This window comes from Corythoichthys intestinalis, chromosome 8 (assembly GCF_030265065.1).
Source record: "Corythoichthys intestinalis isolate RoL2023-P3 chromosome 8, ASM3026506v1, whole genome shotgun sequence".
Classification (NCBI taxonomy): domain Eukaryota; kingdom Metazoa; phylum Chordata; class Actinopteri; order Syngnathiformes; family Syngnathidae; genus Corythoichthys; species Corythoichthys intestinalis.
The window spans coordinates 43,433,749-43,459,015 of NC_080402.1; the positions used below are offsets into that span (position 1 = coordinate 43,433,749).

Sequence of the window (25,267 nt, forward strand, 5' to 3'; positions counted from 1 at the left end):
AGATGAAGCTAAATATGAACTCTGGGAAACTAAAATGTTGGGACATTTTCATCTAATCGGGCTAAAGAAGACAGTGCTGGTAGGACCAATCACTGAAGCAGAGACAGAAAATGATGAAATGAAAATGCGGACGCGTATGCTGAAATGATACAACTTCTTGATGATAAAAGCCTTTCATTAATAATGACAGATACGCCAAATGACGGAAGAAAAGCTCTGAAAATATTAAGAGAATATTATGCTGGGAAGGGAAAACCCAGGATTATAGATTTGTGCACCATGCTAACATCTCTTCGGGGGGAACCGAGGAAAGCATGGTGGACTGCATGGTGGGAGCTGGGACCGCCATCGCAGCATTGCGAAATGCAGGTGAAACAGTGGCAGATGGTCTACTTATTGCAATGGTCTTGAGGGGGCTGCCAGAAAGTTGCAGGCCATTTGCAGTTCATGTGGCGCATGCTGATGGGAACATGACATTTGCAGAATTCGGAACCAGGCTCCGAGATTTTGAGGAGGCGGAGGGGTTGGATGCAGCGGGATCGGGCGATGGAGTGATGAGGACTCAAGCAAGAGCTTCAAAGCAAGCCACAAAAGCAAACGCTCGTGACCGGATCAAAGACGACACAGAGTTGGTGTGCTTCAAATGTGGGATCAAAGGCCACAGTGCAAAATCATGTCGACAAAAGACATGGTGTAGTCAGTGCAAAACGGACACGCACAAAGACACCACTTGTAGATGCAAGGACAAACCGGACGGAGCGAGAAAAATTGCTGAAGATGGAGATCCTGACTTCGTGTTCAAGGTGAGAGATGAACAGCCCGACACCAGGCGGCAGGATACACACAGCATCCGGGAACAAGGCCTGATGGTGGACACGGGAGCGACGTATCATCACTAACGTGACCAAGTTCAAAAGATTCCAGGAGACGTTCAAACCAGAGAACCACAGCGTCGAGTTGGGAGATGGTACCCGGTGCAGTGGAGTCGCACTAAAAAGAGAAGATGCGGAGTGCTACCTGATTGACAACGGATGACATGATAGCTGATATCATGACAAAACCTGTAACAAAGTTAAAATTGAAGAAGTATTACAGTGTTATTTTTGGAATTTGAAATTTAAAAGTTCATTTGGTTGTTAAAAAGGCCATCAACATGAGAACAAGTGGGGGTGTTGAGAGAAATGGTGGAGGAAATGTTTTGTATTCATAAATGTGTCCTCAGTTGATGTGGAAATAATGCTCCTATTGCTTGTTATTATTGACATATTAACTTTTCGCCACAAGATGGCAGGATGGGACTTAATTGTCTAAAGTGCTACTTTTATTACTTCTTCTTGTTTGACTTTGATGACTTTGATTTGTGGGATTGCCTGTGAAGACAGCAATGAGAGAGGATGTATCCGCATGTCGATGGAAATTAAACATGCCAAGTTTTGGCTAAAAGACAACTTATTCTCCGTCAATTCTTCCTACGAATGCAACGTTGAGCTGCAACCATCTCAACACTATGCTAATTATTTCTTCAGTTACTGTTCCAGTCATTTCATTAATTGCCAAGTATGGTATTTGGTAACACTTTATTTGACAGTGGTGCCATAAGACTGTCATTAGATGATTATAATTATGACATGACACTGTCATGAGCATTAATGAATGCTTATAACTAGAGTTGTTCCGATCATGTTTTTTTTTTTGCTCCCGATCCGATCCCGATCATTTTAGTTTGAGTATCTGCCGATCCCGATATTTCCCGTTCCGATTGCTTTTTTTTGCTCCCGATTCAATTCCAATCATTCCCGATAATTTTTTCCAATCATATACATTTTGGCAATGCATTAAGAAAAAAATGAATAAAACTCGGATGAAGATATACATTCAACATACAGTACATAAGTACTGTATTTGTTTATTATGACAATAAATCCCCAAGATGGCATTTACATTATTAACATTCTTTCTGTGAGAGGGATCCACGGATAGAAAGACTTGTGACTTTGTATATTGTGACTAAATATTGTCATCTAGTGCATTTGTTGAGCTTTCAGTAAATGATACTGTGGCCATCCCAAATGCATGATGGGAAGTGCACCCATGACTGTGCGTCGTGCTACCAATTGATATATCTTCTCTGCGTTGGGAAATAACTTAATGTGTTAAGACAAAGATCAATTGCCACCTTGCTTCCCCACATTGCTTCCCATGATATTTCTAATCATAGGGAGAGGGATTGCAAGGCTTTAGCCAATTACAATATAGCTCCAAAGGCTGCCGAAATTTACTCTACTCATTTTGCGCTACTGTTGTACGATATACCGGTATCAGTATAGTATTGCGGTACCTGCTTTCAAAAAACGGTACTATATTACCTCATTTTAGTACCGACAAAAAAAATGTCATGTGTTTCGAGCGTCGGAGAATGTTGTGTGCTGTGCAGCAGGCAGCAGGAAGCAGCAGCGCTGCACTCACTCGCTCTGACTGTGCTCTGCTCCTGTGTGGGCGGACCGACTTCCCCCACCCCTCCCCTCGCCCCTCACAGCAAAGCAGCAGCTCATAGCAGCAGTTCAGCTCGGGGAAAGATACGAGGAAAAATGACGACAGCTCCTACAGAGCCACAGCCTACAACTAGCGGGCTGCAAAACCAGCCAAGGCTCGTTGAGAAAGAAGACGCACGTAGCGAAATATGGAGGTACTTCGCTTACCGTGCCGACGAAGAAGGAAACGCGGCGGACACATGAAAGCCCGTGTGTAAAAGATGCCATAACGCCACACAAGCGAAAGGTTCCAACACATCCAACTTGGCGAAACATCTTGCGGACAACCATCCCGATTTGTACCAAGAATTCAAAGAACGACAGGTAGCGAATGTGAACAATAACAACACACAACATGCCTTCAAATAAGTCCCAACGAGTATTTGTCCCACAATAACCTACTCGTGTGTCAGTGAAACACGAGGCAATAAACGCAATGTGCTCACAGAACACGGAATCTCCACCAAGGAGCATATGAGTCAAGTAAAGTAGCCTATCAAAGATCAAAAGGTTAGCCAACATCAGAATACTGCATGCCATGTAAAAGATTTATGGCCCTCATTTGCCATAGCGTTTGGTATGCAGTAGGCTACTCTGATGAACATCCTAATATTTTCAATAATCAAATTATATTAATGTTATACAAATTCATTGGCAAAAACGCCTAAATGTTTAGAAAAAATACACACATCATAAACCACCACTATACTGCCAGTCCCAAGCCAGTCTACTTTAGTAGCCTAAACATTAACTGTAGTGTGTGTGTGTGCGTGCGCGCGCGCGTGTGTGTGTTGTAGCCTATGTGGGTTAATAATCCTCCTGGGTTTAAGCTTCATTAACATCTAATCATTAATGCTAGATTTATGTTTAATGTAATGTTTAATATTTTCTCCCATCCTTTCTAATCTCTTGTGAACACTTTTTTTTTGTTGTTGAACCTAAAGCTCAGGAGCTGCAGCCAAGTACAGTACTTTTATTTTTTGTTAAAAAAAATAGCTGTGTGAAAATATTTTTTTATTTAAAACAAGTTTGTACAGTTCATTCTATTGATGTGTGAATTGTGAAGACATTTTTATTTATTTTTACATAAAGTTCAGGAGCTGCAAGTACAGAGAGTATTTTTATTTAAAAAAAACATAGCAGTTGTTGTTTATAACTTTGAACAGTTTACTTTGGAACACAGTTATTGTTACTTATATGAGGTGATCTAAGATTTGCCTATAGCATTTTCAGTACAACTAAAAAAGTAGGAACCAGGATAATAGCACCATTTAGCGGTCTGATGTCACACTGGAGATGTGACAGTTTAACATTGTTCAAAATAAAAATGTTACTACCAGAGTGAACTTCAATAAAAGAAGTTTTCAGTTCCAAGTTTTGTCCTCTCTATTCCAGTATTTTTTCCCTGATGTTTTAGGTTTTTTGCGTGGTATCGTTTAGTATCGGGTATCGAGGTATTTAGTCAAGTATCGGTATCGAACTCATAATTTTGGTATCGGGACATCCCTATTTTGCGCTGCCTTTTATCTCTCTAGATAGGTAAAACAGCGTCATTACAGATTGAGCGCGACAATGAGGGAGAGGGTCGTCTAGCGCATACATTAATATTTAACGTGATACATTTTTTAACAAATTAATTGCCGCCGTAATCGGGATACATTTGAAAACCCTACCTTAAGCCTAAAGTAAAGACTCTGGATGAGTGTAACATATTATGTCTGTAACGTTAAATACAATTAGAAAACGATTTAATTAATATATATATATTAGGACTGTCAAAATTATCGCGTTAACGCGCGGTAATTAATTTTTTTAATTAATCACGTTCAAATATTTGACGCAATTAACGCACATGTCCCGCTCAGACAGTATTCTCCTTTGGTAAGTTTTACAGCAAGGCTTTTTGTGCTGTCTAACAGCGAACTCTTGTGGTCGCTTTGCGACATGGTTTATTGTTTTCTTGCCAGTTCAATATGGCTGCACGACGTCTCGGGCTGACGCCTACGTTGTAATGTTGTGCTTATATGATCCTTGGACAAGATTTGTCCGTAAGTATGGTTGTTGTAAAGAATGTACATATTATGTTAGTAAGCGAAATGTTATATTTTTTGAATGAGACGCTTTTTGTTTAGTGAACCTGTATAGCGTGCTAAGCTAACGTTGTTGCTAATGCAATGCTTGTGTACTTTTTTTTTTGTAGTTTTACGACGGTCTAAAGAGGACAATGGTTTGAGGCCATTTTATTAATAAATCAGATGAAAAAGAAAGAAGTCTGATTATTAAGGCGTCGTTCACTAGCTGTCTAGCTTTGGAAAAAGTAGACGCTTCGGAGTGAGGACAGCATAGACAGATTTAAATGACAGTAGAGTGAAATGCCCAGTACAGTCCTGATGTACCGTATGTTGAATGTATATATCATCACTCTTGTGTCTTCCATTCCAACAATTTATTTTACGGAATATATATATAATTTACAGAAATATATGGCATATTTTATAGATGGTTTGAATTGCGATTAATTGCGATTAATTACGATTAATTAATTTTTAAGCTATAATTAACTCGATTAAAAATTTTAATCGTTTGACAGCCCTAATATATATATATATATATATTAAAAAAGGCATGGCCGATATTTTATTGCCGATTTCGATACTTTGAAAATGACGTGATCGCATCTCTACTTAGAACAGATGATTTAGTGTCATCCGGCAAATTATCTCACTTTTGAATGGATGTAAAAGATCCAAACGTGATATAAATTGAGTTAGTAACATAATTTGCCGTTTGACACTTAATGACCTCAGTCATAAGCATTCAGTAATGCCCATGATAGTGTCATCATGTCATGTCATAATTATGACGGTTTTATGACAGCCTTATGACGCCACTGTCAAATAAAGTTTTACCTATTAAACCAAGTAAATCAACAAATAGCCGCAGGATTCATAATAAAGGGAAAAAAGTAGCGGCTTATAGTCCGAAAATTACAGTAGGTTTTGCTTTGTTTTTTTGTTTTTTGGGTGTGTGTTGTTGTTTTTTTATGATGCTAACAAAGATGGCAATTGAACTGCGAAGCAAACTTGTAATTTATATGGACACACATCACTGTCATGGCTGCTCAGAATAATACAGTATGAGAATAACAAAAGAAGAGTGGAATGTACACCATAAATTCAGCTCAGCTGTGCTTGTAAAGCAACTTCAACACACAAGCAGTTGCTGAATAGGATGACAGACTACTGAATTGTGTTATTAGCAACAACAGATAACTTATGCGTGCAACTGTATGACAGTCTCCATTAAAACTTCATGGAAATTGCTAAGGCGACTCTGGATTGCTTCAGAAAGTCTAAACAATTGGAAGTCAACTGAATTTCTGGAATGGACTGTGTGACTCATTTCGGCTACTTTTATCTGGGATCTTGTTCTTTTGATCACGAGCTATGAATCTTAGAACAAATTTAAAAAGTGAAATCAAATACATTAAAGTTTCACGGATGAAACATACAATAAAAACATAGAAATTTGGTGTTTGTAGTTGTACAGCCTAACAAACATACCTGCTTAGGTAGAAGTGCACAAATATACTGGTCCTTCTCAAAAAATTAGCATATTGTGATAAAGGTCATTATTTTCTGTAATGTACTGATAAACATTAGACTTTCATATATTTTAGATTCATTACACACAACTGAAGTAGTTCAAGCCTTTTATTGTTTTAATATTGATGATTTTGGCAAAAAAGTCCAGAAAAAACAAAAATTAGCATATCATGAAAAGGTACTCTAAAGAAGCTACTAACCTAATCACCTGAATCAACGAATTAACTCAAAACCCCTGCGATAGATTCCTGAGGCTTGTAAAAACTCCCAGCCTGGTTCATTTCTCAAAACCGCAATCATGGGAAAGACTGCCGACCTGACTGCTGTCCAGAAGGAGATGAAGATTTCATTTTTCAGCACAACCTGGCACCTGCTCACAGTGCCAAAACCACTGCTAAATGGTTTACTGACCATGACATTACTGTGCTCAATTGGCCTGCCAACTCTCCTGACCTGAACCCCATAGAGAATCTGTGGGATATTGTGAAGAGGAAGTTGAGAGACACCAGACTCAACACTGTGGATGAGCTTAAGGCCGCTATCGAAGCATCCTGGGCCTCCATAACACCTCAGCAGTGCCACAGGCTGACTGCCTCCATGCCACGCCGCATTGAAGCAGTCATTTCTGCAGAAGGATTCCCGACCAAGTATTGAGTGCATAGCTGATATAATTAATTGAAGGTTAACTTTTTTTGTATTAGAAAATACTTTTTTGTATTAGTTGGATGAAAATATGCTATTTTTTTTTTTTTTTTTTTTTAACTTTTTTTGCCAAAATCATCAATATTAAATAGGGCTGTCAAACGATTAAAATTTTTAATCGAGTTAATCACAGCTTAAAAATTAATTAATCGTAATTAATCGCAATTCAAACCATCTATAAAATATGCCATATTTTTCTGTAAATTATTGTTGGAATGGAAAGACACAAGACGGATATATACAGTGCCTTGCAAAAGTATTCGGCCCCCTTGAATCTTGCAACCTTTCGCCACATTTCAGGCTTCAAACATAAAGATATGAAATTTAATTTTTTTGTCAAGAATCAACAACAAGTGGGACACAATCGTGAAGTGGAACAATATTTATTGGATAATTTAAACTTTTTTAACAAATAAAAAACTGAAAAGTGGGACGTGCAATATTATTCGGCCCCTTTACTTTCAGTGCAGCAAACTCACTCCAGAAGTTCAGTGAGGATCTCTGAATGGTCCAATGTTGTCCTAAATGACCGATGATGATAAATAGAATCCAACCGGTGTGTAATCAAGCCTCCGTATAAATGCACCTGCTCTGTGATAGTCTCAGGGTTCTGTTTAAAGTGCAGAGAGCATTATGAAAACCAAGGAACACACCAGGCAGGTCCGAGATACTGTTGTGGAGAAGTTTAAAGCCGGATTTGGATACAAAAAGATTTCCCAAGCTTTAAACATCTCAAGGAGCACTGTGCAAGCCATCATATTGAAATGGAAGGAGCATCAGACCACTGCAAATCTACCAAGACCCAGCCGTCCTTCCAAACTTTCTTCTCAAACAAGGAGAAAACTGATCAGAGATGCAGCCAAGAGGCCCATGATCACTCTGGATGAACTGCAGAGATCTACAGCTGAGGTGGGAGAGTCTGTCCATAGGACAACAATCAGTCGTACACTGCACAAATCTGGCCTTTATGGAAGAGTGGCAAGAAGAAAGCCATTTCTCAAAGATATCCATAAAACGTCTTGTTTAAAGTTTGCCACAAGCCACCTGGGAGACACACCAAACATGTGGAAGAAGGTGCTCTGGTCAGATGAAACCAAAATTGAACTTTTTGGCCACAATGCAAAACGATATGTTTGGCGTAAAAGCAACACAGCTCATCACCCTGAACACACCATCCCCAATGTCAAACATGTTGGTGGCAGCATCATGGTTTGGGCCTGCTTTTCTTCAGCAGGGACAGGGAAGATGGTTAAAATTGACGGGAAGATGGATGCAGCCAAATACAGGAACATTCTGGAAGAAAACCTGTTGGTATCTGCACAAGACCTGAGACTGGGACGGAGCTTTATCTTCCAACAGGACAATGATCCAAAACATAAAGCCAAATCTACAATGGAATGGTTCAAAAATAAACGTATCCAGGTGTTAGAATGGCCAAGTCAAAGTCCAGACCTGAATCCAATCGAGAATCTGTGGAAAGAGCTGAAGACTGCTGTTCACAAACACTCTCCATCCAACCTCACTGAGCTCGAGCTGTTTTGCAAGGATCAATGGGCAAGAATGTCAGTCTCTCGATGTGCAAAACTGATAGAAACATACCCCAAGCGACTTGCAGCTGTAATTGGAGCAAAAGGTGGCGCTACAAAGTATTAACGCAAGGGGGCCGAATAATATTGCACGCCCCACTTTTCAGTTTTTTATTTGTTAAAAAAGTTTAAATTATCCAATAAATTTTGTTCCACTTCACGATTGTGTCCCACTTGTTGTTGATTCTTGACAAAAAATTAAAATTTTATATCTTTATGTTTGAAGCCTGAAATGTGGCGACAGGTTGCAAGGTTCAAGGGGGCCGAATACTTTTGCAAGGCACTGTACATTCAACATGCTGTACATAAGTACTGTATTTGTTTATTATAACAATAAATCAACAAGATGGCATTAACATTAACACTCTGTTAAAGTGATCCATGGATAGAAAGACTTGTAGTTCTTAAAAGATAAATGTTAGTACAAGTTATAGAAATTTTACATTAAAACCCCTCGTAATGTTTTCGTTTTAATAAAATTTGTAATCAAAAAATAAACTAGTAGCTCGCCATTGTTGATGTCAATAATTACACAATGCTCATGGTGCATAAACCCATAAAATCAGTCGCACCCAAGCGCCAGCAGAGTGCGGCAAAACACCTAAAAACACAAGTAACAAGTGGACATGACACTGTGCTGTCATTTTAATCTGTCTGGGCATGTGCGTTAATTGCGTCAAATATTTTAATGTGATTAATTTAAAAAATCAATTACCGCCCGTTAACGGGATAATTTTGACAGCCCTAATATTAAAACAATAAAAGACTTGAATTCATCTAAAATATATGAGAGTCGAATGTTTATCAGTACATTACAGAAAATAATGAACTTTATCACAATATGCTAATTTCTTGAGAAGGACTATTAAGGTCCATTTTCCCTGTCCGTCATGGTCCATATGTAATTGGAAAGCTGAGACTGTACTCTTTTTGATAATGCCAAAACATCATTGTGACCCATTTTGCACTGGCGGGTGATGTCATTCAAATTTCGTTAAAGTAGCTTTATATTTTGACTGATGAGTGAATTAGATTATTGGGGAGGAGAGAACGAGTAGATTATTTCAAAGAGCCTTTGTGAAAACTATCTCAAAGCTGCTTAACTCTTTGGCTGCCAATCCATTTGGACTGGGAGGGCTCGCATCCACCAAGCGTTAACATGGATAGGATGACGTCATAGACATTTCCTCCAATAGGCAGGGGCGGAGCTAGAGGGGAGGCCGGGGTAGCACTGGACCCCCCTGAAATCTGATTGGACCCCCCAGGTGCCACCCCAGGTGATTGACATATCGCGGCACCGACTGCTAAGTCCTTCCTGTACAGTAGTTGGCGCTATGTACCACAAAGCGTTGCAATCCGCTTTCATTAGGAGAAGAAGAATTGCCACTGAAACAGAGGAAGATTTGAGTCTGATTTGAGTCGGTCATCGTTGACACTGTGAACTTGACAGAAGATAAACAAAGTGACAACAAAGAAGGAGACGAAGGATACCCTTCACGGACACTGAAATCCTCGTCGTAAAGTAAGTTATATGCTGGTGTGCTAATGAGTCAATGTTTAAAATAACTTGTAGGTAGGAGCAGGGGCGGAGCTAGAGGGGAGGCCGGGGTAGCACTGGACCCCCCTGAAATCTGATTGGACCCCCCAGGTGCCACCCCAGGTGATTGACATATCGCGGCACCGACTGCTAAGTCCTTCCTGTACAGTAGTTGGCGCTATGTACCACAAAGCGTTGCAATCCGCTTTCATTAGGAGAAGAAGAATTGCCACTGAAACAGAGGAAGATTTGAGTCTGATTTGAGTCGGTCATCGTTGACACTGTGAACTTGACAGAAGATAAACAAAGTGACAACAAAGAAGGAGACGAAGGATACCCTTCACGGACACTGAAATCCTCGTCGTAAAGTAAGTTATATGCTGGTGTGCTAATGAGTCAATGTTTAAAATAACTTGTAGGTAGGAGATTTGTTGTTGTTTTCGCTACTAGCAGAGAGCCACGGCATCAAGCAAACGTTAACGTTATATCCCATGGCGTCTAGCTTCCAAGTAGAGCCTAGATCTTGAGCCCGTAGAGCCTAGATTTTGAGCCCGAACCCGAACCGACCCGAGTAGAGCAGCAACAGGTGAAAAGCAAACTAAAGACGGGGGGATTGAAAAGGCAAGAATCCACGAGTGGTGTGTGGAAAGGATTTCAACTGATAGTGGAAGATGCTACATAAAACTGTGTCGGCCTTGCCGAATGCAACAAATGTGGCGCTTTGCTCTCGTACGAGAGCAGAAAGACTGGCACCTTGACGCTGAGCAGGCATTTTAAAAATTGTACTGGCCTAAAAGGTATTTGTCAAACATCGTTATTATCATTTGTTTCGGGGGCTGCACCTCTTTGTGCTAAGCAGGACATCGTGGAGTTCGTGCATTGTGTTCCTTAAAATGTACTTATTTATTTTGTTTCAGTGCTCCTTAAGGCAGGTTGTTCTTTTGTGTGTTCTGATGCGAGTCATTAAATTAAAGAATGTTATTTAAAAGTATTTTAGTTTATTTTTGTATATGCCGCTGTTCCTCTCCTTGTTAGAGAGGCGCGTAGTGAGCACAATATCCCACACAGAAATATATTTAACAAACCTTTCCAGCGTTATTTCGTTGTGTAAATGAATTTATAATGATCATAAAAATAGGTAGACTATTTAAACATAAAGAAAACTTGCGTTTTTTTCTGCCAACTCGAAGAAATTAAAATAAATGTGCATTGCATTTTGCCATGGAAATGACACATGCATTATCCACATGATAGAACAGACACACAAATGTAAAAGATAAAATATCTTAGATATAGATAGATAATATAATAGATAATAGAATAGATAATATAATAATATAATAAAATATATAAAATATAATTTTTATGACTGTGGTCAAGCCCGCCTCCTGCGTAAAAGCTGTGTTCAAGCTAGGCGCTATCGCTAATGAACAGCTACATCGCTGCCGTCCTCCCTGCCGCTCTCGCTCTTTGCAGATGTAACTGCTGCATGAATTCCGATTTGGGAGACTTGACAGTTCAGACCGCCGCCACATTCTGGAAAAATGTGGCCCAGTTTCGATTTGAACCACATACGAAAGTGACCCAGTTGGGATTTGAAATGGTCCACTTCTATGCGACTTAAAATAAATGTGCATTGCATTTTGCCATGGAAATGACGCATGAATTATCCACATGATAGAACAGACACACAAATGTAAAAGATAAAATATAAGATATAAATGTATATTAAGTATGCATCTTACAGTATTGTTTAACTGGGAAAATTTGTTACAAAAGACAGGCTTTAATTTGTTATCATGCACATTGCAACCACGCATCGCATCCTCCTCCTGAGTCCTCACAAATAAAACATACATTTTTGGGGGGGGGTTACGGGCTCGAGCCTACAAATAAAACGTAAAATTTCGGGGGGGTTTCGGGCTCGGGCATACAAATAAAAATACTTTGTGAAACGTTTTGCGACTTCTCACAATAACCGAAGATTATGCTTTTCTGAACGTTCTGCATTGTTAATAAAATGCCAATTAAATATACATAAATCTCATCTCCTTTGTGCTTAGTATGTACATTTCAACATTTGACACTCCGATTGCAATTGATAAGTCAAGAAACAAATGCATTGTTATAGTCTGTGGACCCCCTGAAATAGCCTCGGCCACCCCCTGGCCACCCCAAGGATAAAAGTCTAGCTCCGCCACTGCCAATAGGTAGAGGTGTTTCGAAACGCACCTTTGCAGGTGAACTACAGGACAACATCCACATATAATTTGTGGGCGCGACTATTGAATTCACTTCACCTTTGGTGGACATTGGTTATGGTCATATTGATTATTATAGACACAGCGTCCCTTTAACGGAACAGACATTCCTTTTGGCGTTGTCAAGTTATCTTACAGCAACATGTAAAATAATTGTGGTCAATATTTTGTTTTGTTGAAAGGTACTAACGATCACAATGACCATGTCCTTGGAATAATGCGTTAACTATTTTTATTTACATTACTTTTTCAAGTTTTTCTTTCCTCACTTACGCTCCAAACATGCAACCACCCTTGCTTGTGCCTTTGCCCCGCCCTTTAAGTCCATAATGCTTCGAGAATGGCTGTAACGTTGACAACGGCGATGTACACATTGGAGTATTGACCGCCATTGGTTTACACGAATGTCAATCGGGCAGAGAACAGTTATGTGGGGAACTTGACTCAGGTTCGAGTGAGAAATCACAAATAAAAGTAACGTTCTCAGTCAAACTTTCAAGAAAACAGTGAAAACAAATGCATTCTTTTCAATATACACGCATAACAACGTGCATGTAACTGGAACACTTTGGGTCGGAAGCCTTAGAGCGAGTGGGGGGTAAATCGAATTTATTAGGCTAAGTCAGCTAAGTCACATTTTTTTTAAATGACACATAAGCGCAAAAGGCGGGCGTTGAGAGCTAGGAGTTACCAAGAGCGAATGACTTACTTGTCGAATGACGGCTCCCAGGCAGCATCCATAGTTTAGTTGTTAGGGACAGTCGGGTCAACTCATGGCCGATGAGTAAACAAAAGAAAAGGCTGCACCATCTGGCCAAGTAGCCTTTTGAGGAGGAGGACTGGAGGAGGGGGTTAGTTGAGAGTGGGCTATGAGGAGGGACTGGATATGGAAGGAAATATCCAACTGCTCCAATAAAGTTTAAATGAGATATGGTTCGCTTTGCTACTAAAAAAAAAAAAAAAAAAACTTTTGGACATGCATTTTTTTCTCTGTGGAGGGTTATATAAAGGCCAATAAAAATAGAGTAAAAAAATACAACATGATAAAAAGGTTAATCTATTATAAATATTTAAAAAATCATACAAATATTTCCATGTAATCCTCATTTTTGGGAAATTCAAAAAGGGTCTGTTTATATTGAAGGGAAAGATTCATTTATCATGTGCAATTGTACAATAAATTGGGGGGGGGGGGGGGGACAATTTCATTTTTCTTAAGTGTGATAGTGGGGGTGGGGGGTGTATATTAATAAAAGCCACTATTTCCTGGATGTTGTTGCTTAGCATGAAGGCAGTCATTTTATCAAGCCGATACTATTTCAGCCAATCAAATGGCCCGTTTTTCCTCTTGATGTCACTAATACCCATTTTCACATGCACCTGTATTTGCGTCAGTGTGAATGCGTGTGGGGCAAGGGCGTAGGTTTGCATAGGGACGGTCGAGACATAACTCTTCAACTCGTCTCCAACTTTTCAGGATGCTGAAATTGTCCCCACCAACTTTTAAGCAACCTTACTTGCATTATATAATGACTTCAGTTCTATAGGTCATTTAGATAGAGCTGTCCCGACTAGTCGACATAGTCGACGTCATCAATGACGTAAATGCGTCGACGAGCACAACATCATGTCGACGGTTAATGAAGGGTTAAAAGAAATGTATGCATGGAAAGTTTAGAATGTCGGACGGTCGGTATGCAAGCGGGGAAAGCGGCACAAAGTCAAAAAAAGCGAACCAGAGTGGCCAAAAAATTGACTTATTTCCACAAAACCAAGGAGGGTAGTGTAAAGCGCTTTGAGCGCCTTGAAAGGTGGAAAAGCGCTATACAAATATAACACCACAGGCCACCACAGGTACACTGTTGTGTCCTGTCTATTCAATGCCAAGCTTGGCTGATTTTGGAAGACAACAGGAGACAACAAGCTGGCAGATTGTAAGACCTGCTTCACCCTGCTATAAAACATTGGCAGTCTTCTCCAAAACGCAAAGTTGCGGTTAGAAGGTGACACTTCAAACATGAAAAATCGCTGGTAAACAGCATTTGCAAATGTAAAAAATATATATTTTACTGACACCACATGCAATGACGAAAAGTGCTTTTTTGCGGAGTGTAAAGCTTACGGTTAGAGGTTTAGCTAATTTACTTCCGGTGAGCATTTCAAAATAAAAGCACATCATGATCGTCATATAAATAACGATTTCTGAGTTAATCCCACACACTTCAGAATTCAGATTCTACACTAAGAATAGCTTTAAAATGACACCCTTTATGAAAAATTCGATTGGCAATGAATAATTATTATATTAATTGTAATGCTATTATTTATAGTAGTATACTATAATAATAATGCTAGATATATATTTTTTAAGAATTGTTTTGAATCAGGTTGGAAAGGCAAAGTCAGTGTTCTGAATCTGTTATTTATGTGTTTATTTGTATTGTAATAAAGAACTTAAGTGTTCCAAAATGTTTTTGTTAATTAATAAGCATCAATAAAAATTCCATTGCTCAATTAGTAAAAATAAATAAATAAATACATAAATAAATATTTGATTATTCGACTATCGTAAAAATAGACTAATGACGAATTGGGAGAAAATTAGTCGTTTGGGACAGCCCTACATTTAGATTGTCCTCCCATATGTTGTAAGGATAGAATTGACCCTACCATTATTAGGTGAATTATTTTCATATGTTCAGACCTTACATTTACCCTTTTTCACTTGCTGAATGTGCCAGTCCATTTTTCCCCTCAAACCCCCCCCCCCCACACACACACACACACACACATTCACAGCCTAAGAGAAATACAACATGCCACCTCCTCCGCCCCCTTCGAAGACGAGGGATATTAGAAGTTTTTTTTTCCGCCAGCATCAGCCACTGTAATCAATGTAAAAAGACGTTCTATGTTGTGGAAGTGAGGAACACACCACTGATTTCGCTACTGAAAGTCCGCCATGCATCAGAGTTAGCATAACATTGATCTCTGTGAATTTCTCGAACTTGAAGCGAATGCTGCATTGATAGAATATCCTCCTGTATGTTTTCTACTGTTAACGTTAATTAAACTGTAAGAAATGTAGTGAACTTTGTGAACAATTTGTGTTCAGATATTGCAATTTAAATTTGCCAATAAAACCCAGACATTTATTCTGGAAGTCTTCAAAATGTTTCTTTAGTAGTTTTTTAAAACAAATGTTTGAATCGATCGGCGTATCACCTGAACCAATACACATGAAAGTTAGTATAATATAAGTCAATACAGATTTATTTTACATTGATCATTTAGCCTATCAATTAATTAGGTTCATATTGGTGAGAAATGTAGCCCTGACACCCGTTCATCCAGTCTGTTTGGTCCTATCCCGTCCTCAGCAAAAAATATCAATGATGTTATGCTGTTATATCGTCCCTACCAATGTTGAGACCAAACCTACACCCTTGGTGTGGTGATAGCTGACATCACAAAATGGCTGCATGTGAAAGCAGTGTAAAATTTTTTCTGTTTTAACATTTATTTTCTCCATTATAAGTGGTTGAAGAAATTTACCATTTGCATACTTAGATAGTTTAAGCAACTGTCTTTCAAATGAAAGTCATTTATACTACAGTGGTATGACAAGTATCTGAACCTTTTGGAATTTCTCACATTTCTGCATAAAATCCCCATCAAATGTGATCGGATCTTTGTCAAAATCACACAGATGAAAATACAGTGTCTGCTTTACCTAAAACCACCCAAACATTTATAGGTTTTCATATTTAAATGAGGATAGTATGCAAACAATGACAGAAGGGGGAAAAATAAGTAAGTGAACCCTCTGCCTAAGGAGACTTAAAGAGCAATTGAAACCAATTTTACAAAATATTTTAAGTCAGGTGTGTGCCCAACACTGATGAGTGGTTTAAAGCTGCCCTGCACACTATAAAACACACACCTGGTAAGAAATGTCTTGATGAGAAACATTGTCTGATGTGCATCATGGCTCGGTCAAAAGAGCTGTCTGAGGACCTGCGATCAAGGATTGTTGATTTGTATAAAGCTGGGAAAAGATACAAAACCATCTCAAAAAGTCTGGATGTTCATCTATCTACAGTCAAAGAAGTTTTCTACAAATGGAGAGAGTTTGGCACTGTCCCAAGGAGTGGCCCTCCACCAAAGATGATGCCAAGAGTTCAGCGCAGAATACTCAGAGAGTAAAAAAGAACTGTGCAGTGTCTGCTAAAGACTTACAGAAATCAGTGGCACAGTCCAATATTTCTCTGCACACATCAACTATACGTAAAACTATGACCAAGAATGGTCTTCATGGGAGACCTCCACAGAGGAAGGCACTGCTGTCTAAAAAAAAAACATTGTTGCTCGTTTAATGTTCGTAAAAAGGCACTTGGACACTCCACAAAAGTTTCGGCAAAATATTTTGTGGACTGATGAAACCAACGTTGAATTGTTTGGGAGTAACACACAACGTCATGTGTGGAGAAAAAAATGGAACAGCTCACCAACATCAACACCTCGTCCCCATCGTGAAGCATGGTGGAGGGAGCATTATGATTTGGGGCTGTTTTGGTGCCTCAGGGCCTGGACAACTTGCTATCATTAATGAAAGAATGAATTCCAAAAGTTTATCAGGATGTTTTGCAGGAAAATCTGAGGCCATCTGTCAGACAGTTGAAGCTAAAAAGAGGATGGATGCTGCAACAAAACAATGATCCAAAACACATAAATAAATCAACTTCAGAATGGTTTCAGAAGAACAAAATACACGTTCTACAGTGGCCAAGTAAAAGTCCAGACTACAACTTCATTGAGATGCTGTGGCATGACCTAAAGACAGCGATTCATGCCAGACATCTCACCAATCTGACTGAACTCCAGCAGTTTTGTAGAGAAGAATGGGCCAAGATTAGTCCTGATCTATGTGCCAGACTGATCTGCAGCTACAGGAAGCGTCTGGATGAAGTTATTGCTGCCAAAGGGGGGCCACAAAATGTTAAATGTGATGGTTCACTTACTTATTTTCCCCCCTTTCTGTCATTGTTTGCACACTATCTTCAATAAAATTTGAAAACCTATAAATGTTTGGGTGGTTTCAGTCAACGCACTGTTTTTTTTCATCTGTGTGATTTTGACAAAGATCAGCTCACATTTGATGGTAATTTTTTTTTCCAGAAATGTGAGAAATTCCAAAAAGTTCATATACTTTTTCATACCACTGTAGGTGTTGTCTTTCCTTTTAACTAATGAGATTATGATTAAACACCTCAAAACTATTTTCATCTCATGAATGTGATATAGTCATTAGTTTAAAGAATAAGTTTTATGTTTCAAGAAGGGAGGGGAAAAAAAGAGAAAAAAACATTTTGTGGTTGTTTTAGTAGGCATACTTTCTTATAACTAAACTGTGGCTTCTTTCAAATTTACTGTAGTTATCATTCAAAACCCATCTCCAAGAGTCAACTAACAACTTTTAAAGCGCCTCTAACTTATGCAAAATAGAGTTCAGCGCGCTTATAGTAGTTTATGCAACTGTTCATTCTCTTAAGTTTGACTTTGCCGTGGTTCAGCTGAAGGATTTGGTGTTGTATTTGTGTCAAACATTGTATTTGAAATCATTTTCCCCAAAAATGGTCAACTGTGGAGTCAACAGACACACCTACACATGCTTGGGACATCTGATTGGATAAACTAACATATTTAGTACAACCAGAGTTGGGTAGTAACACGTTACAATATTCTCCGTTACATTTACTTGAGCAACTTTTTGAGAAAAATGTACTTTTAAGGTTAGTTTTACAAAGCCATACTTTTTACTTGCGTAGATTTGTGAAGACGAAACGCTACTCTTATTCCGTTACTTTGGGCAACACTAGTAGTTACATTTTTCTTTTTTTTACATATTAGACTTTACTTCTTTTTTGCCGCGATAGAATAGAATGAATGAATAAATAAACAAATAGATAAATGTGTATGAGGTAGTCCTGTGTTCAGGCAGTGCAAATAATCGAAGTGAAGAAGCAGCAGTTGACAGTGAAAGCATTGAAAACTGCATGTCAATATTGCATGTAAACAAGTATTGCACATAGAATATGTGTGAATAGCCCCGCCATCATCATAACTTGAAAGCACAGATTTGATCTCGCTCCCAGTTTTTATTAGGCACCGATTGACCACGGAAAATCAGAGATATAATCCTTTTAGTTTTATAATAGGAAATATGTTTTCTCCACTAGAAGGGCACTCTTGCTTTTTTTGACGAATAATGCTTCATTTCTGTATATTTTTCTTTCGCCAGAATGCTATATATATATATATATATATATATATATATATATATTGTGTGTATTTCTTTGGTTTAAAGTGGTTATGTAATAGGTTATAATACTGTCAAATAATAAAAGTTCATATAGATAACTTTGTGCTGAGAGAAAAAATGCCATTGTTTAAAAAAAAATAATGTAAGCAGTCACTCACAATGTTCATTCCTTGAGTATTCATCCAACAAAATACTTTTTTACTTGTACATGAGTACATTTTTTGGATGACTACTTTAACTCGAGTAATATTATTTTGAAGTAACGCTACTCCTGCAGGAGTAAAATTTTTGGATACTCTACCCACCTCTGGGTACAACCAGAATATATTACCACTGAGATACGACTGTTTGGAACACATTAATACAAGCGCAGAATGGGCCAAAGAGAGGAAATAATGTGATTGTTTGCTACAAGCGTATGCAATGGATTGTTGCTCAGTAGCTGTACCATCATGATCTTGGCTTAGTGCTTAATAAAGCATATGGAATCTGCAAGGTAATTACAGGCAGATTCCATATGCTGGAGTGGTTTTATCCACTCCATTTAATGCCTTTTAATCACCAACACATGAATTAACTCATCGGCTGCCATTGACGTCGAAAGACGTCTGAGACATTTTAACTGGGAGAGCTGGCAGCAATTACTCGCATTGTCAATGGTGCTGAAACAAGTTCAAACGAATACGATGTCAAGACCCTTCAACAAATAACTCAAGTCGGCGTACATTAATGTAGTCATGTATGAGACATTGAAATGAATGCTTCATGTTAAGAAGTCAAGTTGCAATGGTTCCGTTTAAAGCCTTTTGGCCATGCTCGTTTGTTACACCCTGGAATGAAGTCTGAAATGACATCTTAATGTCATGCTTTCAAACATCTGTAAATAGTTTGCCTTGGACAGACTTTATGATGTGCTCAAAATTTGATTATGTTGAAAAGAACTTCAAACTATACTGGTAATTATTTGTAAAAAGATTCCAAGCAAGGTGAAAGTAATCTTGACTCTGGATTCATAAACACATCACATATTGTCTAATTTAATTTTCTATGAAGAAATATGATTTAAACATGCTGGCATGTCAATCATAAAACAGTGACGTAATATGGTCTGGGAGGGACGTGAATGATAATTATTTTCAGCTCAGGAAAAATAACACCGGAATTGCCCATTTTGGAATTTTAAGAAATTGAAAACTCAAATGAGCCTGTTGAATGCAACTTTTTTTTTAACAAGCTCCCCAAATCACCAAAGATTTCAAGGTAATCTCATTACCACCTACAGTGGTCCCAGTCACTCAGGCTTTTGCTGCTCTTACACCAAAAATAGGAACCAATTACATCACATTAGCACATTCAAATCCTTTTTGGGAATAATTTCCTTTGACATTTTAAGTATTACATGGTAGCCTGGAATAATCTGCTTGAGGGTAAGGATGGGATCTAAAATTTGAATACAAATGACCGACCGCTGCAGGACTCATTCAATAGTTAACACAGTCACACATAAGAACTGGTACATGACATAATTCAGCATACAATTTAGATGTTTATTACTGTTGCAGAATTTGCCAAACATCAAGAAGACGAGCTAGGTAGATTCATATATTGCAATCATAAAATCTTTTTTTTTTTTTTTTACATAAACTATTTAAAGCTTAAAACAAAAAAGGGAAACTACTTTATACCCGCTACGCTGAGCTATTATCTACAATTCTTTGATTTGTCAGCGCTGCGGCTTGTCACCGTGGTTACAAGGCTGCCTTTGGAGTGCGTTACATCCTTTGTCACACAACAGTGGTGGCAACCGTAGCCATAGAAATTGACTATGGGCCATAATGCAAGAAGGTAACTGATAAGCATGCTTTCAAGCGTTGAGTGCACAGGACAGAATATTTATCTAAGGCAAGTGTATGTACACAATATGAAAGCCCAGCATAATGCCGAGCAACTCTTCATTGGAACATCGAACTTGGTGCATTCTATAGTCACATATCTTTTAGATTTTGATCATTTGCATTTAAAAAGGAAAAACAAAAAACCCACATATCACAACATAGTTACTTTAAAAACTCTGTATCTTTGTACAATTAAATCATGCACAATGGCTTTCATATTTACGGTACTTTTTACAAGATACAAGGGCAACAACATTTAAAGATGACATTTCCAGTCTTATTTAAACAATCACAATTTACATCCTGAGTGTTATAAAGAAGGGCACACGGAATCTTTTTTTTTCCATGGGTGGGGACCATCAAAATACGATATAAGTCATTAACAAATGTACAGTATCATAAAATGATAATTTTCTAAAGTTTCAAAAATAATGGCAAAAACAATTTTGTCTCACTGACAACTTGACATGGAATTTTTCTCCCCTTAATGAGCATGATAGCTAAATGATCCTTTTCCCACCCACTTTGATTTTGAACTGTGTTCTACAGTATGTAAACTGAACAGACGGGTTAACAACCATCTTTTAAAAAGGTTTTAAAGACAAAATTTCGCCATAACCACTTTTTCATGAAACGCGAAAATAGACCCAATGGTATTTAAAATACAGTAAATAGATGGTCCTTTTCATGATTTCGTCATATGACAACATTAAAGTGTAAAGAAAAAATAGAATCATCTCTCTTGAATCAAGGTGCTAGATAGTTGGGCCTGTCAAGAACAGAATTGCAAGCTAAATCAATTTGTTGGCAGAGATGACGTGCCTTATTCACTGACTTTTAATATCTTGCCTCATTATCAATATACTAGTAGATACTTTAAATGTCACTGTCAAGAGAAGCAGTTTGAGCTTACACATGATTGTTCGTTCCATCTCAGCCTGTCAGTGGCTCAACCAGATTTCTGCCAGAAGCCTGCTTTTCTCGACTCTTTTTCCTCAAAGCCCAATCCGGGTCAAAGAGAGGTATCCTGGTGGATTGCTTGCAGCGATCCCAGCAGCTGGTGATAGGGACTTCCAGGGGTCGCCACTGTCTCAAAGACCGACTGGAAGGCCCTGCGATCCAGCTCCTCATCAATTTGGTGCCGGTAGAAGTCCATGGCCACCAAGCAGAACAGGTTGACATCTACCACTTCACTGGAACCCATTCTGCTGATGACGTGAGGAAGTCTGGGTAAGAAGGGAGTTAAGAACAATAGGTTCATCTAGATAAGCAAACATAACTACCATCTTGATCGAGCGATCAACGCAAGACCCATACACTCAGCTTGAGTAAATGTGTAGTGTTCCCAACCCCGCCCAAAAAATTCAATAAAGAATTGATTTTCTTAAAAAAGTTTCTAATTCACTCAAGCAGTGTTGTTTTTGTCAATGATGACAAGCTAAAAACGTGTTTTGGGAAACTAAAACAATACCAGATGAATGCCAGTTTTCATTTGACGAGACGAAAATGCACCAACAGTTTCCGTCACATGAAATGTGTATTTAGCCTGCATCTGAGCATTGTCTGGTTGTGTCACTCATGTGACATGCAGTGCCCCCCTACTCCCTGACTCACCAGTGTGTCATCTCCACTCTCCATACAGGCTTGCACACACGGTAATATTCCTTATTTTAGCCAGAGAGAATATGCAATGTTGCTTTAGCCTTTGAGGTATGTGCTGAGTGATCATCACACACTAAATGTAATTCGTAGCGTTAGCATAGCACTCGTGGTCACCTTAGCATTAGGGTAATGCTAATGGCGAGTGTCTTCTTAAACCAGGGGTGGGCAAACCGGTCCTCGAGGGCCGCAGTGGGTCCTGGTCTTTGTTCCAACTGACCCAACAAAGCTAGCTTAACCAATGAGGTTTCTGCAGAAATGAGAAGCACCTGACTGCAATCGACTGATTACACGTGTAAAACAGCAGATTGGTGAAAAGGTGTCTTCTTAATGGATTGCAACAAAAACCCGCACCCACTGCGGCCCTTTGTGGAATAGTTTGCCCACGCCTGTCTTAAACTCTCGGACTATTTTTTTTTTTGCATACAGTTCGTGTCGTCCAGGTGGGTATAATTAAAAATAATGTACTGTGTTGTCGTTGTCCTTGTAGACTCTACAATATGTGCTCGTCTGTCAATCAGTCAAACAGTTGGAAACCTTTATTTGGGGGGGCTAAATTTTAAATTTTACAGACGAAAACATTTTTAGTAAAAGTAAATGGTGTTATACTTATATAGCGCTTTTCCACCTTTCAAGGCGCTCAAAGCGCTTTACACTATCTCACTATTCACCTACTGGTGACGCAGCACCAGGAGCAACATGGGGTTCAGTATCTTGCTCAAGTAGACTAAAACTAGACGAAAGACTAAAATTTGAAAATAAACACATCTTGAGATGACTAAAATATGCCTAAAACTAGTAGTATCGTCCAAAAGACTAAGACGAAAATTAAAAGGGCTGCCAAAAACAACAAAACACTCAAGATGCTATGCGATGTCACCAAAGTACCTTTGAATGCAGGGGGTTCATTAACAGATATTATTCAAAAACCTATAGAAAACCTTTCATACTATCATTCTGATTGCTAAATAGAATGGTCAATCTATAACGCTCCAAAAATATCTTGTTGAAAGAAATAAATTCTGAATTAATATGTACCATAAGTCTACTCGTTACATTTCATGTTCTGTGGTGATGTCAGTTTTTTTTTTTTTTTTTTTTTTTTTTTTTTTTAAATTGCCTGGTCTGTTGCGAAATGAATTATTTCTTCAATTTCCTCAGTTACATTTTTCAAACACCATTCCCGTAATTTTCGGACCATAAGCTGCTACCTTTTTCCTTCATTTCCAGTGTGGCTTTTTTTGCTGATTTAGTTGGATTAATAGGTAACACATCCCCCTCCTAGAACGCATTGCAGCACTCCAGATGTAAATAACAATCAAAATTCATGTTCTGTGCCAATTATGTATTCAATTACTGTTCCAGTAGTTTCATTAATTGCTTGTTATGGTATTTAGTAACACTATTTGACAGCGGCGTCATAAGGCTGTCATAAGTATGTTACTAACTCCATTTATGTCCAGCTCAGGTCATTTACATCCATTCAAAAGGGAGTTAATTTGCCGAAAGACACGAAATGTCATTTGTTATAAGCATTCATGAATGCTCATGACAGTGTGATGTCATAATTATGATGGTCTTATGGCGCCACTGGAAAATAAAGTGTTACCAAATACCATAACTAGCAATTAATGAAAAAAATGATACAGTAACTGAATAAATAATTAGCAGAGAACATGAATTTTGATTAATGTTTACATTTGTAGCGCAGCAATGCATGCTAAAAGGCATGTTGGACAACAACAGGGTTGACAGCAGGTGGCAGAAGAAGGGAGCAGTGATGGCCAAATGAAGCTTCTTAGAGCAATGAAGCTTTGAATCCAATTGGTTCATAGCTTCGTATGATGCAGCTGTCAAATAAAGTGTTACCGGTTAATATCTTTTGGTATAAACATCCCATAACACAGTGAGGACAGCTGCGGCTTATCGATGAATCAATGCGGTTTTCATGTCACATTTGGTGGGTTTCGGCTTAGAGTCAGGTGTGCCTTATAGTGCAGAAATTACGGTAATTGTATGGACATGGAGAAGTGCTCGATTATAAGGATACAAGGCTGAAATCCACTGTGAGGTGGAAGCAGAGACAAAGAAGCAGGAGAGGCTCCACATAGCCATAGCCACCGGTGTTCTCTGTGTGAAGTTTGACAAGGAAAGCAGCACCCAGTCTCGCACCATCGATGATTGGCCTGTAGCGTGGAGTGTCTGGAAAACCTGAAAGAAAATGGCCAGCATAGATATGATCAGCATTTGAAGAAAGATTCTACATATCTTTCCTGCTTCTGATATTGTGCAAATATATCCAATGTTTGGTGTTCCTTCTACCAACCTTGTATACGACTGTAGCCATAAACTGTGGATAAGGCTGCTGGTTGGAGAGGAACTCCCCAATGACCTTGTTCATAACATCTTGAGGTGGAAAGAAATCATCTAGGAATTGTGGCAGAATCCTAGACACTACCCGGGCTTCACTGGGCAAACCTTTTCGGATCCTACAAACAGGGTAATCCAAATAAAGCGATGAAAGACTTGGGCTTAATGAATGGTTTATCATCTGCATCTATTGACAGATAAAACCTAAAATATGAACAAAGTGTACAGGTTTCATACTAGCGTGGCCCGCTACAGCAAATTCTGTCTACTTCATGTTTTCTGGTCAAAAAGCCAGACCAAATTCTGGATAAAAAAAATTTAACAAGAGTTGAACATGATACATTCTTTGACTTCTAATTTCACATTGTTGCGGCATTGTGCATTGTCCAAACAGCTCTTTAAGGGGAACTACAAATACAGATTGTCCTTGATATTCCGCTCAACTTTTGCGAGATTATCTTTTATAACATAATTATGCTTGTTTGTGAGAGCACGTCTACCTGTCAAAGAGCACTGAGACCCTCTCCATGGCAACGATGATCGACTCACTGTCTGGGGCCTGAGGATCTGAGTGTGTGGGGCGACCTGCGGGGCTGGCTTTCTCCTTTCCTGAGGAGAAACCAACATGACCCGCCGTGACCCCCACCGCCTCCGCTACAGAAGAGCCAGAGTCAACCTGACCTCTAACCCCTGTGACTTCTGAACCGGACGGAAGCACCGCTGAGAAGACGACAGGGAAGGTAGCACCAGTTAAATCAATATGGGAAAGGTTAAAGTAGGGACATGGATTTCGAAATGT

At 38.8% G+C, this 25,267-nt stretch overlaps 2 protein-coding genes across 9 annotated transcripts in view; both read right to left on the minus strand.

The window, feature by feature from the left end:
• Nucleotides 1-13,091, minus strand: part of rgs12b (regulator of G protein signaling 12b) — a 139,295-nt gene extending 126,204 nt beyond the window's left edge. For 2 of the 3 annotated variants that reach the window (XM_057842719.1, XM_057842721.1), the window contains exon 1: nt 12,932-13,091. The gene's annotated coding sequence lies outside the window, so the exon portion shown is untranslated. Of the gene's footprint in view, nt 1-2,699; nt 2,829-12,931 lie in introns of those variants that run through there. The other variant, XM_057842720.1, reaches the window with a different exon arrangement.
• A 6,966-nt stretch (nt 13,092-20,057) lies between these two features.
• The window catches only part of htt (huntingtin), a 49,314-nt gene continuing 44,104 nt past the window's right edge, over nt 20,058-25,267 (minus strand). For 4 of the 6 annotated variants that reach the window (XM_057843468.1, XM_057843467.1, XM_057843466.1 and 1 more), the window contains 4 exons: nt 24,969-25,188; nt 24,425-24,587; nt 24,149-24,309; nt 20,058-21,665 (listed from right to left, as the gene is read on the minus strand). In XM_057843468.1, the coding sequence (XP_057699451.1) occupies nt 21,452-21,665; nt 24,149-24,309; nt 24,425-24,587; nt 24,969-25,188 (758 nt within the window). In that variant the 3' untranslated portion in view covers nt 20,058-21,451. The remainder of the gene's footprint in view (nt 21,666-24,148; nt 24,310-24,424; nt 24,588-24,968; nt 25,189-25,267) is intronic. The other 2 variants (XM_057843470.1, XM_057843469.1) reach the window with 1 other exon arrangement.